This window comes from Hippopotamus amphibius, chromosome 4, assembly GCF_030028045.1.
Source record: "Hippopotamus amphibius kiboko isolate mHipAmp2 chromosome 4, mHipAmp2.hap2, whole genome shotgun sequence".
Lineage (NCBI taxonomy): Eukaryota > Metazoa > Chordata > Mammalia > Artiodactyla > Hippopotamidae > Hippopotamus > Hippopotamus amphibius.
In genome coordinates this window covers 62,653,805-62,672,843 of record NC_080189.1, presented here as the reverse complement: position 1 = coordinate 62,672,843, position 19,039 = coordinate 62,653,805, and the positions used below count along the sequence as shown (strand labels likewise).

General features: G+C 41.0%; 1 protein-coding gene across 14 annotated transcripts in view; it reads left to right on the top strand.

Annotated features, from left to right (window-relative positions):
• The window catches only part of ICA1 (islet cell autoantigen 1), a 141,109-nt gene that overhangs the window by 102,598 nt on the left and 19,472 nt on the right, over positions 1–19,039 (top strand). For all 14 annotated transcript variants that reach the window (XM_057733170.1, XM_057733175.1, XM_057733174.1 and 11 more), the window contains 2 exons: positions 10,354–10,451; positions 12,458–12,510. In XM_057733170.1, the coding sequence (XP_057589153.1) occupies positions 10,354–10,451; positions 12,458–12,510 (151 nt within the window). The remainder of the gene's footprint in view (positions 1–10,353; positions 10,452–12,457; positions 12,511–19,039) is intronic.

Below are 19,039 nucleotides of genomic sequence, written 5' to 3'. Positions count from 1 at the left end.
AATGTTCCGCACACAGTGAATCCACAGCCCTCCTTATCACTGGCAGTGTTACAGCTGTTGGTAAGGACTGCGTGCCTTCTCCGTGATTTACTGCTGCTTTCAGTGCCTTAGGAAGCAGCTATCCCGACCAAGGCAGATTGATTAAAATTATTGTAACTCAACACTATTCACATTTCTTCCACAGGCCTGAGCGGAATCCCATGGATTAATCTTTGATAAGGAAGCAAGTTTTAGGCTTTAGGGCATAAATATGTGTCCAAGTTTATATTATAATAAATACAAAGGTTATCTGTCATTTGTGTTTGTGTATGTAACACAGATCGGCCAGATGGAAGGTGAGATGATGCCTGTCCCAAGTACAGTTTTCAAGAGGTTCAGATTTGAGTTAATTGCACGTAAAGTACAGTATGAAATCATGAAACTGAAGTGGTGCCGCAAGCATGGAAGAATCCTATGTGTATCCCTGGCCTCCTGTGCCGAGGAAAATATGACTCCTTAAATTTTGCTGTGATATTTTTCCTGCAGAGAGGACCAAGCTGATTAGGCTAGAGGATTTTGGGGCAGAGAATTTCGTGAAAGTTTCATGGCAGTGCTTTGGATATGATTCCAAATATTTTGGGTAGATGATTACCCATTGCCTTTTACATCCCCCAAGCCTTCCTTAAATTACGGTTTAAGTAACAGTTTATAGTTTAATTGAAATATAAATTCAGTAGGGGTAATACATCTGTTAAGGTGTAATAAGATTATAATAATGTTAAGAATGTTAAATGTCCAGAAGTCAGCCAAATAAACTATGCTTTTATTCCCTCTTTAGAGTGCTATTCATCTAGGCTTTCAGTGATGACATGTTACATTAAAATCTGAAGCTAGTAGCTAATTATTTTCTTTACATGGACTCAAACCCATATCATAGAGCCCTGTTATTACCCAGCGCATTACTGCACAGATGGAAGCACGTTGCATATCGTGTTATATGCCACAAACCATGAGAATGAAAACCGTGAATACCTTATGTATCACAGTGAAGCATGGACTATAACCTGACTGACCAACCCTCTTGCACTAATAGTGTTTTAAAAATACAAGTCTTTCATATAAAAGATTTTGACTTGATCAAGTCATCTTTCAACACATATGTATATACATGTATATACACATATGTACATATATGAATGGCACTGTATATCAATAATGAGTATTTTGAAATTTAAATAAATATTTTCATGGTTTACGTGTTCTTTGTATTTACCTAAGCAAATAGCCCCTTAAATGCCTTTTGGGATGCTGGCTGGAAAGAAAACATTGTCTTTAGAGAGGTGTGCCAAGCTCTAATAATGAAAAGCAACCCATTTGTTTTCTTTGCTGCAGGGCGTCTTCTGAGTGTGCTGGTAATTGTGCCATTGCAGCTGTATTTCCTGACTGTTAGTTTTATGCTTGATGAAGGATGATAATTAATGTGTTAAACACTCGGTGCATCCTGTTTGCAGGGAAGAGTCTTTTGCTGCAGAATTACAGGGATGTAACTCATGTCCCAGAAGTTCAGGTTTTATTTTCACTGAGCCTTTCTCTAGAAAATATGTAATTCTTTATTGTATAATATTTTTATTATAAAAGTGAATTGAGTCTCCACCTAACACACCTTGAAATTTTTCCAAGTGACTATTTTGACATTTTAGGAATATTTTGTGGTACTGTTTTATGTGACAACAGCAATTACATTCTTACTCAGGCCGGATGTGAGTGTACTGATGCCACATGTATTGACACATTCCTTCATCATTCTAATTTAGTGATAGATACATTTTTGTAGCATTTTAACTTTATGGAAAATTTAGCCTTGAAACTTAAAATTAACAAAAAAACAGTTAATCTAATAATTATAACAGCTCAAATTAAGAGTTGAAAGGCTATCTTGTGAGTGGTTTCCAATGAAAGAAGCAATTCCCTAATCTCATATTTTTAAGCAATAAATATTTATTAGTTCATTACAATGTTACTAAACATATATTTTGCATGAATAATCATTAGTGTGTTAATTTTATACTGATTCCAAATCATCTGGGAATGTCTTTTACATGGTAGAAATTATCAAGTCATGGGGATAGGAATGGAATGTGACTAGCCCTATCTTGAAAGCTTTTTTAGGGAAAGTAATTTAGACTAAGAGTTTAAAGCATTTCTTTCTTTCTTTTCTTTTTTGAAAAAACTAAAAGAAATGCTGTCTATAGGAAAGCAGTACCTGTCTTAAATTACCAGCCTTCAGATGTGGTCATGTTTGCTTCATCCTTTCAGGATGTCACTTACACATTTCCCCCACAGATCCAGAACAGGCATAAGGAAAAAAAAATTTTTTAAGAAATAAAAAGAAAAAGAAAATAGCCCTCAGGAGTCAAGTGGCTTTTCCTTGGAAAAGCTAAAGTTCTGTTTGTACCAATGGCCTTTCCTCCCCTATCTGGGTGCCCACACATGGGCTGAGTTGGATGTCTTTATAGAGAAGTGAGCATTGGGCCCTTTGAAGACATGAACCAGCTCCCTGGGGGCTGATTGAAGGGAAGGAGTGTCCTTCTGCATTTGTATTTGTGAAGAGATGAGGACCTATATTGAAAGAAAATGGTCAATAGCAGAGTGTAGTCCTGTGATGTGCCCCCATTCCAGTGTTTTGGGGAGGAAAGCCGGTTTTTGACTCTGGTTATGGGATAAAGCAAAGCATGTGGGAGCACAAGCTCTGGAGCCAGCCAGACCTGGCTCTAAGTCCAGTTCTGCCACTGCCCAGTTGTGTGGTGGTGGTCACAAGGGTGGCAGCCTTGGTGGTGGCACCAGGAGCCCCATAGTGGGGGTGGTAGGGATGGACTTATTAAACATTGCATAATGGGTCCAGAAGACAGCCATTGGCAGTATGGATACAGAAGGCTTTGTTACAGTTGTCAAGTTCAGTAGCTCGGCTTCAGTTACTTTCTGGCTCACCATTTTCACCCTAGGTTATTACTTTTGCGCAGGCAAGGCTGTGAATGGCAGTGGAATAGGAGGTCTCACAAACTTTGCCCAGGGAAACCCAACCTCCTCCCTCCCTACTCCCCCAGACACTCTGGCAGCCCTTCTGCTCTGCAGATCCTGATCTGGGTTCAGGTCATTCCCACCAGGGATAGGAGAGGGCAGGGCCGGCAAGAGAGCATCCCACCCCTGTAACAGGGCTAAGTCTAAAAAATGCACTTTGGCTTTGCAACCGGCTCTTGGTCTATGCCAAGATTTTAACTCTAAAGAAACCTGAGTTTGAAAACCTAACCATGCATGTTCAAAAATAACCATTGAAACAGATGTGCCAGTGTTCCCTCCTTTCTCTCCTGGGCTCTAGGACTTAGCACTGTTATATGCAACACCATTCTGGAGACTCAGATGCTTTCAGCTCTCACAATTCAAAAAACAGCTTCTCTAAATTTTGTTTTCCTCAAATTCGTATGCCTAACAGCCTTCTCCCACCCACCTCCACATTTCTCAGTTAATCTCTTGAACATTTACCGACAAGCCACATGGCTCTGTAGTTACTTGCTTTGAAAATAAAGCCATAATAGTTTTTATGAAAATTGGGTAAATATCCCTGCAATGCAATTTTAGTTGCCAGTCCCAACATGGCAATTACTCATGGCGAATACCCAGAATATCCTTTTAGACTTTCAAGTTTTCACTCAGTGTCATTACTTTACACAGCATTTAGCGGAATGATGTTTTCCCCCAAGCTGTTCCAGGCCAGATCATTGCAGACAGCAAATTGGGATGCATCCAGGTCACTGGGAGAGGGAGGGGGAGAGGAACTGACCACAGCCACCACTGAAATCTGAGGTGGACAAGCCTAAGCGTGGCTGGTCATTCATTCATCCTTGCCTTATGATGACTGATACGGGTTCTTCCCGGGAGCCGGGAGCCCAGGCCCTGTTCACAATAGTAAGATAGATGCTTCTCTACCTCTCATCTCTTCTCATTTTCTAGCTCTTCCTTGAGGGAAAAGGAAACAAATATTACCATTGTGTGCATAGTTGCTTTATGCCAGGCACTCTGCTAAGGGTGAAGTGCAATCATGTCTAGGAGAATTTGTCATGGTACGTGTGACTCTAATGTACCACGGTTGGGTCTTACAATGAAAAATACTGTTGGGTTCAGCACTGACATATAGAAAGCGCATATATTTTAGTTAATCCTCAAAATAGCCTTGGGGAAGTGAGCATACTTGTTCTTGTTCTCATGTTTCAAATGAGGAAACTGAAGCTCAGAAAGGTCTAGTAATTTGTCCAAGGCCACATGCTTAGTACATGGTAGATCTGGGAACAGGGATGCTCATGCTTTTTTCACTCTGCCATGTGGTGCGAGGCAGGAGGGCAGAGAAAGCAGAATTGCCACTTTAAAAAGTACGGCTATAAACTTTCAATTAAAAATAGCACTTTGAAGTATTTGCTTGAAGGCGAAAGACATCTTTTATATGTTAAGTCCTCGGCTACCTGAAATCCGTGACCCTTCCTTTAGAATTTGGAATGAAGTCCCCTCCATCTCCTTGGCCCTTCATATGAAAGGGGAGTTCAGTAAATATTCCTGGCGTGGCTATTCAATACAATTTCTTAACTAGTTATAGAACTGTAAAGACCTGGATTCAAGTATTGTTTCTACTTCTTACTGGTTGAATGGCCTTAAGCAAGTTGCTTCACCTCCCCTGAGTCTCCGTGTCAGGAAATCAGAAAGACCCAGTGTTTATCTGGGTTTTGGGAGATGTGCGAAACATGGAGCGCAGTACCTAACACAAAATGAGCCCTTAAGACATCTTTTCGATCTTTAAAAGTCATTGATAAGAAAGCATGTTTTGAGTGCTTACGATGAGCTTGACACTCTGCAAAAGTGTTATCTCAGTTAATCCTCACGAGGTCCCAAGAATGGTTTACTTGTCTCCTCTGTTCTGACGGGTAAGCAGAGGCTCCCGAGGGATGAAGACCCTTTTCCATGGCACAGCACTACATGAACTGTATCCAAAGTCCATCTCTTTCTAGTACACTGCCTTCCCAGTACCAATTTTCCATCTTATTTTAAAGAATAGGTTGTATTTATTTCTCTCTAATTTTGCTGTTTAACGTTTTTTGTTCTACAGTACAATTCAAATAATCTAGTACCTTCTGATCCTAGACTGATTGTGTTCTTCATGTAGAGCTGCGTGGGTGGGGAGGACCTGTGTGCCAAATGTCCATAAATTATGTGGCTCATACGTATCATCATGGCCTCTGCTTTTATTTCCTCACATGCTACTAATTATACAAACACACATATACACACACCCAACTGAGTTCAGCATCTTTTAACTATGCCTTGCTATTTTGAGCACCTTTATTTCCTTTCATAAACAATTGTTTGGCACCTTTATATACATATCGTGTAATTAATGAGAAGTAGCCTAAGAAAATTAAAAGTCATAATTAAAGCTTAGAGGAAATGTTACCCAATTGTCAAAGTTAAACATTAAATGTAGGTCGTTAGATGAGGGCTGGTTGCTGGCCTTTAGCCTGTGAAATTTGTTTTGCTGAGTAGTTTTGCTTTCATTCAGATGAATGTTGCTGTTGCTTTTATTTTCCTAATACAGGAAGTAGTAACTCCCATTATTATATTAAGCTGTTTCCTTTCAGAGACACTCGGGCAAGCACGGTCTGTACGTTTCCTCTGTCACACTGATCTTACATATTGTGTGTGCGCTTCCTGAAACCATTTAAGCATTGATGGAAACTATTAGCATGTCAGTGCAGCCTTAACAGAGAAAGGTTACTTGGTCTAAAAACATTCCCTCCTTCACAGAGAACCTTTCAGTCTTATATGATGCTGTATTGCTTCTAATTCATAGTGATTTTCACAAGGAATTTTAATGAAGGACCTAGAGGGTTTGGGGTTTAGAAACAGAGTGCTTTGACGGTTTATTTCTGAATGTGGATTTGAAGGTGGCTTCCATCAGCCAGTGATTCAAACTGCTTCCATCTGATGGCTGTCTTGTCTGTATAGTCAGCAGGCCTCTTAGATTCATTTTGCCTGAGCAGATGTTCATGTCACACAGAAGATGCTGTCACCTCTGACTTTTAAGGATGCTACAGGGTTAAGCGTTTTCAGCTGAGTTGTGCACTTTAAAATAATCTGAAGAATTCACCTCCACGCTCTTGCCCCCAGTTGGGCCTTTATAATCAAACCTTGGAAAGAGTCGTGACTCACCATGTAGAATATCCTGTATCTGACAGTCACACCCAGGAACTAATTTTGAGGGAAGAAGGCAGTCGTGATTTGTCCTCCATAATGTTTCAGAACTCCTCTAAGCCTCTTTTTTTTTTTTTTTTTGGCACACGGGCTTAGTTGCTCCGCGGCATGTGGGATCTTCCTGGAACTGGGATCAAACCCGTGACCTCTGCATTGGCAGGCGGATTCTTAACCACTGCGCCACCTAGGAAGCCTAAGCCTCTTTATATCTTCAATGTGTACCATCGTTTGTAAGAAACAAGTTCCATATGTGGTGGTGCGGGGTTTTTTGCCTTGCTCTGTAGAGGAACATATAGCTTAGTTTGTTCGAAAACTCTTTCTTGCTTCAAGAGATGCCTTCTGAAAATGTTCTAAAATTGATTGTGGTAATGATTGCACAACTGTGACTATTGAATTGTACACTTTAAATGAGTGGATTCTATGGTATATGAATTATATCTCAGTAAAGATACACACACACACACACACACACACACACGGGTCCCCTTAGTTCAAAATTTTAATATTTAATAAATCAGCCCATGTGCTCAGTATTAATTTTGCTTATGATTTTATAAGCCTTTTCATATTATTCCCCTAGCCTTTGAATTTCTTGGCTAATGAGCACTAATTTTTGCAGTTTAACCTTACGTACATTGATTTATCCACCAACAAGTTCATAATACATAGCGCCTCTCTTGAGTGGCAACAACCACATTGCTTTAAGGACAATGGTAGTAGCAGGAAGAAAGGAGTGATTGTCACAGGAATTATTAATAATAAATTCAAGTAGCAATTGGAACTGCAACCATCCTGTTGGTGAAGCACAATAGTGACTTAACTGTGATCGTGGTGACAGGGAGCCAACAATTGAGTCCCTGCTAATGGCCCCACAGGGGCAGGGGTTGAAAAGAAGGAATAAGTGGTTTACATTACAAAGGGATTGTCTGAGAGCTTCTGGAGTGTGGTTCGGAGGGGAGGTCAGGCTGGAGACAGAAGGGATGATAACCGTGGAGCTGTCAAGGGCATCTCAGGGGCTTAGGCGAGCCCTGTGGCAGCTCGACACACACAGCCGGCTGAGAGCAGCCGTCCTGGCCCTGCCGGTGCTGATTGATACAAAGGAAGCGCGGCGAGGAGATAACTGAGCAAACTGGGAGACCTGAGCAAGTGCCACAGAATCTAAAAGCGAGACTTGGAGCCATCAGAGCCTTGGCTGAAAATTCTCCTGGCTTCACTTTGACGAGGGCTGGACCACTCTTCGGAGAATACAGCTGCTGGAAGGGGTGTGTGTGTGTGTGTGTGTGTGTGTGAGAGAGAGTGTGTGTGTGAATACAGTGCCGCAATTGGCCGCTCAATTGAAAAGAGTAAGTCGTTGACATCTGTTGAACGCCTCCTGTGGTTGCACATTTCCAAAATACACTCACACACGTGTGCCCAGCTTCTACCAGATGCTTTTGGGTATGTGTATATATGTGTACATATATCAAGAACACCAAGACTACTAATATACTACAGTCTGTATTCCTGTTGCCTCATTTGTCCCAACGCTGTCCTTCATAGCATTTCCCCCTCCAGCCAAGGATCATAAATTCCATTTAGTTGTCATACGTAGAGACAGAAAGAGCAAAAGAGTATGAGGAAACTAATGGGGCAAAATGTTAAATACGGAGGGAGGTGGGTAGAGGAACACTCTCCCTGGGTGACCGGGTTGACCTCTTTATCCCGCTCTTTTAAGACTTGTCCTGTTACCCACTGCTCTACAGCCCAAACAAGCCAAACTGTTCCCACCTCCAGGCCTTTGCACCTGGGGCCCGTGGTCTCCCTGAGCTGCATGTGGCTGGCTCCTTCCTGCCGTTTAGCTCTTAGTTGCAATATTACTTCTGAGAGAGGACCTTCCTGCTACCTGTTACCTATGACCCGATCACTTTGTATGCTTCTATTGCAGTTCTCTGCCTGGACCCATCACTAGCTGGTAATTTTGTCTGTCTTGTGTGCCATGTATCCCCAGCACCCAAAACAGCACCCAGCCCTGGGTATGTGCTCAAACACGGTTCGCTCACTGTGTGTACTAATCTAAATATCCAGAAATTGGGAATCATTAAAAATGATGGCAGTGCTTTATGAATGTGGTTTATGCAAGAAGATGCTTCAGAACCCCAATCAGGGGACATATATTCAAAGAGAACATTTAGCCCTGCATTAGAATATTGGCAAATAAATGCACATTTATATTTTTTAATTCAATATAAATATTTAAACAATATTTAAACAATACATAAAATCTTTTTTATATTCTGCACTGTAATTATTTTGATTATGAAAATCTACATAGATTAAATTGGTTAAGAGGACATCTACTCTATAAAAATATTTACTATATACATAAGGATTCCAATTATATAAGTAGTATGAGTATAAAAAAAACCAGAATGGAAATATATGAAAATAATTACTCACTCTTTTAGGGAAATGGAATTATGAGTAATTTTTCCTTTTTTTACTTCCCAAACATTCTACATGTGGTTTTATTATTTTTCTAGTTTAAAAAATGTTTTTAAGAAACAAAACATAATACAGGATATGTACAATGAAATATTAATAAAACTGTAAATGCAGTTTGGAGATGAAAGGACTTTCTTGAAGTTGGCATGCTCAGTGAATGATGCTTTGTGGAAAATGGTAGTGACTGGTTTGGGCTTTGCAAAGGCTGATAAGACTTTGAGGATAGACAGATAGGCAGAGAGAGCTTTTTAGGTTAAAGCAGCAGAATGAGCAAAGATAGGAAGGGAGCAACTAGCACACAGGAGACCATGAGGAGAGAAGCCTAATTGATGGAGGGAGGTGAGGTTGGTGGGAAGACATCTGGAAGAGTAGGATAGGACCGTATTTTAGAAGATCTTTTCAATCGGTCAGAGAAGTTTAGACTAGAATGGAAAGAAATAAGAAACTACTATGGGTTCTTGAGGAAAAGGGTAACATGATGGCCTGGGTGTTACAGGAAAATTATTCTGCAGGAAGGGGTGACACCAGTGTCCATCTGGTGTCCATGGCAGACACCAAAATCAGTCTCAGCTCTGCTCTGCTGAGGCTCGGCCTTCAGACCATCTTCACCCAGCCCTCCGGTCAGCCATCCGTAATCAGTCCGAGTTGGCATGTGAACAGTTACTTCCTCCTCTGTGTGTGTGTGTCATACTAGAACATTGAAGGATGGAAAGGAGAGAGATGGCAGCAGAGAGGTAAAGACTCAAAGGATGAGGACTTGGATTTTAATAGTTCTAAGAATATAAGCAGGATAAGTATCTTGAGATATTTCTTTTGTGTTTGTATTATAATTAGGGCCAGAAATAGAGATCTTTTTGTATAACTCATTATTCAGTTGTTACAGGAATGCTTTGCTTTTTCAGGCTTTGTCATTGGTGTACAGTTCCTAGGCACTTGCTTTAAAAAAAAAAACAAAAAAAACCTTCCCTTAAATATTTAATAAACCTTAAGAACAGTCACTCAAGGAAATTACATGCCAAAAAAAGACTCTCACCCATTTTTAATCTACAAAGATTTGGATGCACCTGCTCTGTCCACTCGTGGGAGTTAACTTGTCAGAATATGTTAAGCCACTATTTCGGGTTTGAAAAAAGAAAGGGTCTGTTTTCTCTTGTTTTTGGTTTTTGTTTTTGTTTTTTTTTAAATAAGCTGTTTTAGATTGCAAAATAGCAAACAAAATTAAAAATAAAATTGTCTCATCTTTGGGGGAGAGAAAGCTTCTACTCTGTCAGTGTGTGGGCTGCAAGCAGAACAGAATGTTTATCTTAGCTGCCTGTGAAAGATGGAAAATAAAGTTAGCAATAGCCAAAAGGCTTTCTTCTGAATAACTTATCACAACAGGGAAAACATAAATCTAGTGGCAAAACAACTCTCCTTTATAAGCTAGTATTTCTTGGATGGGTCTGAGAACATATAAAATTTCATTCCTGTCAACTTGATTGGTTCAAGGTTACCTCCCTAAACCTCTAATTCAAGGTTTGATTACTGGGACCAGTGGCAGTTGAGTTTTTAACTGACCTTTCTTTTTCTTTTGTTTTCTTTTCCATTATCCTGTTCAAGAGCTTACAAGACCCTATGAAAAAGCTGGTTGAGAAAGAAGAAAGGAAGAGGATGGCCCAGCAGGAAAGTGCAGAGGCCTCAGTGGAGGAGCCAAGTCAGTAAGTCAGGGCTCCTTCTCTTGGCAAACCTTTCTTCCCACAGGTAAGGGCAGCACCGTCCTCGCTGGCCGAGTCTCCGACACAGGGTGCTTGCTTTACTTCCTCACTTCTCCAAGTAGATGTACTAAAATGGAGGCCAGACTCCTCCCCACACATATTCCTGCTAGGCCGGGACTCATCCCAAGAAGAGACTCATTTCTGGGGTCTTGGGAAGGGCAGCTTGTGGGACAAGAGAGGACAAAGGTCCCCAGTGCTTCCTGGCCTCAGCCCCAGATTCCTGCTGTCTGGGGTTTGTGGACCCCATCTGTTCCTTTCGTCACCATCACCTGCAAGATCCTGTCCTAGATGGGAAATCCCCGGCTCTTCTCTCATAGAAGGAAATAATCTGTGAACCTGCCTCACAAAACATATAGTACTCAGGTGTTATCATACACAAGTGCTGGGTTTTGACATTTTGTTTTCTGCATGCAGACCTTCTGTTTTCTCCTCTGTGAAGCAGAGAGTGGCTTTGAGTGCAGGAAGTGACTCTCCATCTTCATTTCTCGCCTCTTTACCGAGAAGGCACCACCAGTCATTTTAAGCCCTGAAATGATCCTTTCAGCATGGATGGTGCACGATACCTAATCTCCTACAGCAAGGAGGAGGTTGAAATGGGAACCTGTGTCTTTTTCTGTTGAGATATCATGGCCCACAGGAACAGGGTGAATCTTGAACCGGCTGGCCCAGGAAAGCAAAGTAGATCACCTTACCTCCATTTGCTCTGCCTTTTCCACACAAAAAAGTTTAAATGACAATCTTGTGGTAAAACACGCTTCCATTTTTACTGTGTTTCTAAATAAGGTTTTAAATATATCTTTTTTGTCTGATGGAAATATTTACTGCCAATAGTAGCCCTCTTTAATTTTAAAGCAAAGACTAGACAATTTCCTTAGTGCAGGACAAAGACAATTTTTCACTGTAGGAACGACTGTAGAGTGTGCTCTGAATGTAGTACAATTGACTATTTTAGGGTTAAGCAGTTTCACCTATTCCTGGTAGTAATGGTGATGCTAGCTACCATTTAGTGAGCACCTACTGTGTAGGAAACACAATGCCAGGTGCTTTGTTCATGTTATCTCAATTCATGCTCATGATAACCCTCCATGTGATCAATGTAGGCATTTCCCTGTTGTGTAAATGATGAAAGCGGGGCTCAGAGAGGTTAAGGGACTGCTCATGGCCCCTGGTGTAGTTAGAGGCAGGACCTGGGGTGAGTTCTGTTACCTTCTTTTCACCTCATGTGTTACTGCAATCAAAATAAAGCATTAGCTTTTACTCAGAGATTGTGTTGATCAGTTTTAATTAATTCGTATTTATTTATTATTTTAGTACTTCCTTTTTTAAAGCTCAAGAAGTATAACTCAGTAACTGTTTTAAATGACAATGAAAACGAGTATGAATTTTGTTTAGAAATGGCAAGTAAAGTGACCCACTGTGCCAGGAGGGGATTCAGAGGCACCAGCTGAGTCTCAGGGTGGTGATGTATCTGGATGCGCCTTACCCGCGAATAGTAGGAGTTCAGCAGGCGATAGTCTTGTGGATTTGAGAGCGTCCTGCTTTCAGCCTTATGTGACTTAGCTGACCTCCTGAGGTATCCTCTCCTGTAACTCCAGGAATCAGAATAAACACCTCTTTGTCCATCAGTTTTTTCACTATGTTTTTAACATCAGTTTTAGCCGTATCTGTCTTTGTTATGCCTAACTGCCCTCCTAGATATTTACAGCATGTGTGCCTCAGCATGAAACCAAATTCAGATGTTAAGATGCTACTAACCAGCTTTAATACAGAGACAGAAGAGAGCCAGCAAATTTTTTCTTCTTCCAAAAATGTATAGCATGTAAATGACTCCATGTTCATATTTTGTGTGTGTGTATATGCAATAATAGATATTGTACAGAAAATCTGGCTCTACCATAAGTATAACATTTTCAGAACAACATTACTAAACTTTGTTTTTTAATTTTAAGGTTAATTTCATTAGAGGATGAAAACCAGCACAAGGAATCCTCGAGTTTTAAGAGTAAGTTTCGATTTTTATTTAGAATTGCTTCTGAAATACTGCTGCACAACAGCTAGCTCATTTTCTTTTTTGGCAAACTCCTTCTAGACCTTTTTTTTCCAATTGCGAGAATTCTGTATTAATTTACTTCCTATCGTTTTAGTTTTAAATGATCAAATATCAGTGCTGTTGACCCTATAGCATTATTGAGAGAGGTTGTATATTTTGCACCAGAAAAACAGCATCATTAGTCATTTCACCTGTAGCCTGTCAGGGACGCTCACAGTTGAGACTTGACGGAGAGCTATTTCTTTTACAACAGGTGATAACATTTCTGCTATTACCATTGAGATTTGTAACTGCCATTTGGGCCACAGAGAGATAGTTGTAATGAGATTACGTGATGACATTGGGGGAATTTGATTTTTGCTGTGTCGTGGGGTGGGTATTGGCCATTGTTGGGAACAGATGGGAGAGCTCAGACAGTGCTCTTCCAGGTGGTTCCTGGGCCTGCTCTGTACTGAGTAACACCAGATCCCTCGGGCTCACTGACCCTTGTATGGTCAGAAGAGGGATCAGAGTGCCGGTGGACCAGACAGTGTGCTGTGAAGGGCTTGTCAGCTCTCCCTGCCTCCTGCCATCGTGGCCCGTTCTTTCCTTGGTGGTTCTCTCATAAGGAGCACAGGATAGGGTAAAGTGTGCTGGAACTCATGGGATGGAAAGCTGAGCCTTTCACTGGGACTCGAATTCTTAGAGACACAGGGGAACGTTTTATAGGTGATATGACGAGAACTAAAATTACCCCAACGCCCTGTTCCGCCTGGCCCTCCCGGGACATATCTGCCTCCACCCTTTGCTGGGGCAGCCTTTCCAGGAGACAGGAGGAGGCAGAGTGCACCCTCTCTTCCATCTTCTCCCTTCACGTTCTGTCTTCCTTCCATCTTCCTTCCTACTTTTCCAACCGCGTCACCTACTTTATTCTTCTCCCATTTGACTGCTTCTTTTGCTTTCCCCCATCTGTCTTTCAACAGGAAAAAAAAAAACCTGTCACCTTTTTGCCTCTACAGCCTGGCTTCATGTCATCCCCTCATACTTGGATGCCTTCACTTTCTCACGTACTTGTTCATTTGTTCAGCAGATGTTAATGGAGAGCCACCTCTGTGGCGGGCACAGCATGGGGCTCTGGGCATACAGCGGTAGAGCCTTCCAGGATGGGGCTTACAGTCAAAAGGGGAAGCATTAGTTAGGTGGTAACCTAACAATTACGCAAGTACCTGGGTGACTCTAACTTGGGGAGCTACAGGGCGATGAGCATGTGTGATAGGGAGACCTCACCTGTTTGAGGGCGTCAGGGAACTGGCTAAGTCAAGGCTATTGCGAGACCTGTCGAAGCAAAAGAAACAGCCTGGGCAAAGACTGAGCCAAGGAGGACCAGGAGAAGGTCAGAGGAACAACGTTCTAGAGCGTGAAGGAGGGAGGAGGTGGTCGAAGGAGGCAGAGAGGCAGGCTGACCGTGTAAGAATCTCTGACCGTATTGATCCACACCCTCCAGCCTCTGGATCTTGCAGGGCCGGCAGCACAAATCCTGTGAGAATCGAAGTAATTGAATAGAAAAATTTTATTTTTTGGGAAAATGTAGACTCCAGTTTGTTATTTTTCTATTCAAATTACCTATCAATATAAATCATATATTTATACAACATGTGACAATACAGGGGGATCAAATTTCCTCTTTGTGCAGTATGTTCACTTGCTCATGGTAGTTGCATAATATTTTGAGATTGTGAATGTTGATTACCTTGCTTTATATATACGTAGAATGGAAGCCATTATAATAAAGTGCCTTCTGTCTTTTATTCTGGGACCTGTAGAAAGTCTAAAGTATGTATGAGCAAACAGAGTTTTAAGGCTGTTCTATTGTGTGTACACACACACATGCACACATATACACACACACACACTTTATTGGGCAGAAGGTACAAAGAGTTCCCATGTCCTCACTGCCCCACACATGCATAGCCACCCCCATTAGCAGCATCCGCCACCAGGGTAAACAATCAATACACCAACATTGAAATATCATTACCATTATAACTCAAATTCCGTAGTTTACATCGGATGTTGTACCGTCTGTAGGTTTTCACAAATGTGTAATGACACGTATCCACCATTACAGTATCATACAGAATAGTTTCACTGTCCTAAACCCCCCCGTGGCTTCACGTATTCATCTTTCCCTCCCCCAAACCCCTAACAACCACTGATCTTTTTACCGTCTCCGTAGTTCAGCTTTTTCCAGAATGTCATATAGTTGGAATCACGCTGAATGTAGCCTTTACAGGTTGGCTGCTTTCACCCAGGAATCTGCCCTTTATTTTAGCCATGCCCACATGGCTGAGGTTTATTAGCACCATCAGTTGATCATCAGGTACTTAAGTCACACATTTGTCTGTGGAAGGAGAATTGTTAGATCAGTGTCCTATAGTTTTCTACCAGACAAAGCACGGATTCAGGGCTGGTAACTCAGCATTCATTGAGAGCCAGAAGCTTGAATAAAATGTCGTCTGAGAACCCCTGCTTCTACGTGAGTGAGTTTGTGGATACCATTTCTTCCTGAAGCCATGTGTTTCCCTTACACTGCATTAGTATACGAACACACACACCTTCCTGAATTGGTGATAACCAAATGCATGTGTTATATTTACAGCTGAAGATGGAAAAAGTGTTTTGTCTGCCTTAGACAAAAGGTCTACACATAATGCATGCTCAGGTAATCTAGATTAAGGAAAACAACTCAATTTTAGTAATTTGACTCAAACTCCTTACAAAATGAAACTGACTTAATTTTCTTTTCTTTCTTCTCTAATGAAACTACAGATGAACTATTAGACATGAAACCTGAGGAAGGTGGTAAGATTTATGCATTTCTTTGGGGTTATAATTTGTTTAATATTTTAAATACTGTTGTTACATACAGGAAAATGTCATTTTTATCTTTTGAATAGCTTTGCATTCCCAAGCAATTATTTTTAGGTGACTGTCATTTGTCTTTATAAGTGACTTTAAATACGCTCAAGCACAAGTAGTATGTGCAGATCTGTCATCTTTAGTGTAATTACATAATGTTCAAACTACTAAAGCTAAAAAGTATCATGTCAGAGGTTGTATGCTGGAGTAGGAAAAAAACATGGCTTTCAGAATCAGACAGACATAAACTTGAGTGTGGTTCTCCTATAAATGATCTCTATGGCCTTAAGTAACTTGCTTCACACTTGCTGGGTTATATCTCAGGATTGGAGATCAAGTATGCAAAGGGTCTTTCATCGTCTCTGACACAGGGACATTCTCCAAATGGTAAGCAGTTGAGATGGTAGGACTAGAAATGTTGCCTTGCTGGGACTTCTCTGGTAGTCCAGTGGTTCCATAAGACTTCATGCTTCCACTACAGGGGGCATGGGTTCGGTCCCTGGTAGGGGAACTAAGATTCCACATGCCACACATAGAGCAGCCAAAAATGAATAAAATTTTTAAAATAAATAAATAAATTATAACTTACGAATTTAGGCAATTTTCAGAAAAAGAATAATCTAATAGTAAAAAAAAGAAAGAAATGTTGCCCTGCTGATATACTGTGCTCATCTTCATTGAACCCTAGTTACATGCAAAAGGAAAGCTTGCCTGGCTAGCTCCCACACCCAAATTTATCAGACCTAAAATTATTTACTAAATAACCCTCCACAGGAGATTCCAGAACTATGGATTTGGCTAAGACATGCCTAGTCTTAAGTGATCCTAAGAAGTTGAGTGTGTTCAGCTTGGTCATGGTCTTGGATTTCCATCCTACAAAGGGTTTCTGTCTAGTGATTTACCGTGGATCCAAAAAACCCCTGAGATTCTCAGCCAGATTCTAGAGCATCCCTTGCCCTGGGTGGCTGGCATACAGTCTGCCCTGGTCTTACAGGTTTCTTACAGGACTAGACGTGGGCCAGGATCGTCCTGCTGGCCTCAGTTACCTAGGGCCAATGATTTTCTCTACTCAGTCTTTGCTTGATTTGGATTTAATTCCCAGAGTGTGAGAGGAGAAAGTCTGGAAAACAGAGGACGTTGGTTAAAGTTTTTTCAAAATTGGAAAGGCAACACAACTCTAGCATTAAGTTTCCAGGGCTTAAAAAAAAAAAGTTTCCAGTGCTAAGGAATATAAACTTGAGAGCAGAGACCTGCTTTCCTTATTAATTTTTCATCCCAGGCAACACACTGTGCAATATTTCATGAATGTCCATGTGTATTTATCAGAACGTCTACTTATTTGTAAATACTGAAATCACACCAGGTTATGAAAGTAAAAAAGCAAATAATTAATTTAGATTGCCATTACATGGCCTATGTTTTCATAAAAACATTTCTCCCCTGGCTTAAGTATAGACTATTTTGATGAAGTAAAGGTGTTTTTGAACAAATTAATTTTTGAAGGGGGAAATAGTTCAGTCTTACAAAGGTGAGATAAAGATAATACCAAGTCATAGGTACCCACCACCTACTTTTAGCAAGTCTTTTTTTTTTTTTAATAATCTTTTTTTTTATTTATTTTATTTTATTTTTTGGCTGTGTTGGGTCTTCGTTGCTGCACACAGCTTTTCTCTAGTTGATGCAAGCGGGGGCTACTCTTCATCATGGTGCGCAGGCTCCTCATTATGGTGGGTTCTCTTGCTGCGGAGCACGGGCCCTAGGCGCATGGGCTCAATAGTTGTGGTGCACGGGCTTAGTTGCAGCATGTGGGATCTTCCCGAACCAGGGCTCGAACCCACGTCCCCTGCATTGGCAGGTGGATTCTCAACCACTGCGCCACCAGGGAAGCCCTTAGCAAGTCTTAACATCTAACAAATTATTTACAGTCATACATAAGCTTCAGCTTACTGTAATAGGAATATGATTTCTCCTATTCCCAACCTCTTGTTTTTATAGTTGCTCTTTGCTTTTATTATCTCCTATTTAATTTCGTTAATAAACATAATTTTTGAGTAGGTGGTATATTCACATTGGTGCAGAGAAAACAAAATGATAATCAAAATGTATACAGTAAAAACAAAACCAAACCCCTCACTCCCACTGCTGCTGCCCAGTCTCCTCTCTGTTCCAACACTCCCATCCCCTACTGCCTCCTTCCAGTGTTTCTTTACACAGACACAAGCACATTTGAATCTACAGTCTCATGTTTCCCTGCGTCTTCCAAAAAAGGGTTCTTGGTTTTGGATTTTGCCTTTGTAAACTTGGTCATAATGGTACAACACTAACCCAGTAGCCATGCATTTCTTCTCAGAATTAAGTCAGAAATGCTAACTGCCCCAGATACAGGCTCACTTTCACGGCCTTCTTCCAACGCATATGCCAAGGTATGTTGGAATAAGATTGATATCTTTCTACTTATTCAAGACAGCTTCCACACTTTGTTGGTTTATAGTTACAATCTTTGTTTCATAGAATTGCAGCTCATATACTTTTTTCTAAGCACTCAATTTAATTCTGAAGATAAAGAGATGAATGTGTTCTTCCTCAATTTGTGTACTCATTCTCAGGCAGAAAAATTGATTTACAAATTTTCTTGGTTAAATGCAGTGTCCCATAATGTCTCCTTTCTCTTTATCACTGCAAACCCACAAAGCCCTCCTTGAGTCACACGCCGTGCTTTCCCTCTCTCTCCCTCTTCTGCTGTCTGCAGCCCCTGGGGTGGCATCAGCTTAAAAATTCATACGGCCGTGAGTGTAAAAATATTCTCTCAGTGTACAGGGAACTTGCGGTGATGGAAGAAAAGAACACTCTTAATTAGTTGACTTCCAAATGTGTGCCCCTCGGAAAACGGCCAGAAGGCCCAAATTCTGAATTAAAACACTGATTATAATATTTAAGACATTAAACAATCAAGAAATAAAAAGAGCTTAATCCAGGGATGGCTGACTTTATAGGACTGGGGTGCTGTCAGCTCTAGCACCCCGCTGCTTGGGGGCCAGTTCACTCCCAGTGGTGATTCTCTTAGGCAAGGCATGGCTAAGCCCTGGTACAGTGTTATCAGAGCGCAGACCGCTTCTGACAACAGCAAGGACACAATTTCTCCAGGAGCCGTGGCCCAGAAAATCACTCCAACTCAGTGTTGTGATGAAAAGTGTTTTCTCTTACTAAACAGATAATGTAATGGAAAACCAATATTTGGCCAGTTTATACAAACGTTGCAACTGAAAAAGAAACTGAGTGACATTTTGAGATACTTGAAAGTAGCTCTGAAATCACCTTGTGACCACATGTGACAGTCCTTAGCCTCATTTCACGAGTTATAACCTGTAGAAGTCTTGTGTTCCTCAAAGTTGGGCCAAGAAAAAGAGCTCTCAGATAGATAACTGAATAGAAAGTGCTGGAATAAAGCAGAAGAGAGTAACATGAATTCAGCTCACCTTAGTGTCCTAACTTGGCCTTACCTAAAAGATCCCTTTCCAGGACAAGACTAACTGAACCAATTGTAAAATGTTGTAACTGTTTGTATCACAATGAAAATGTCTTC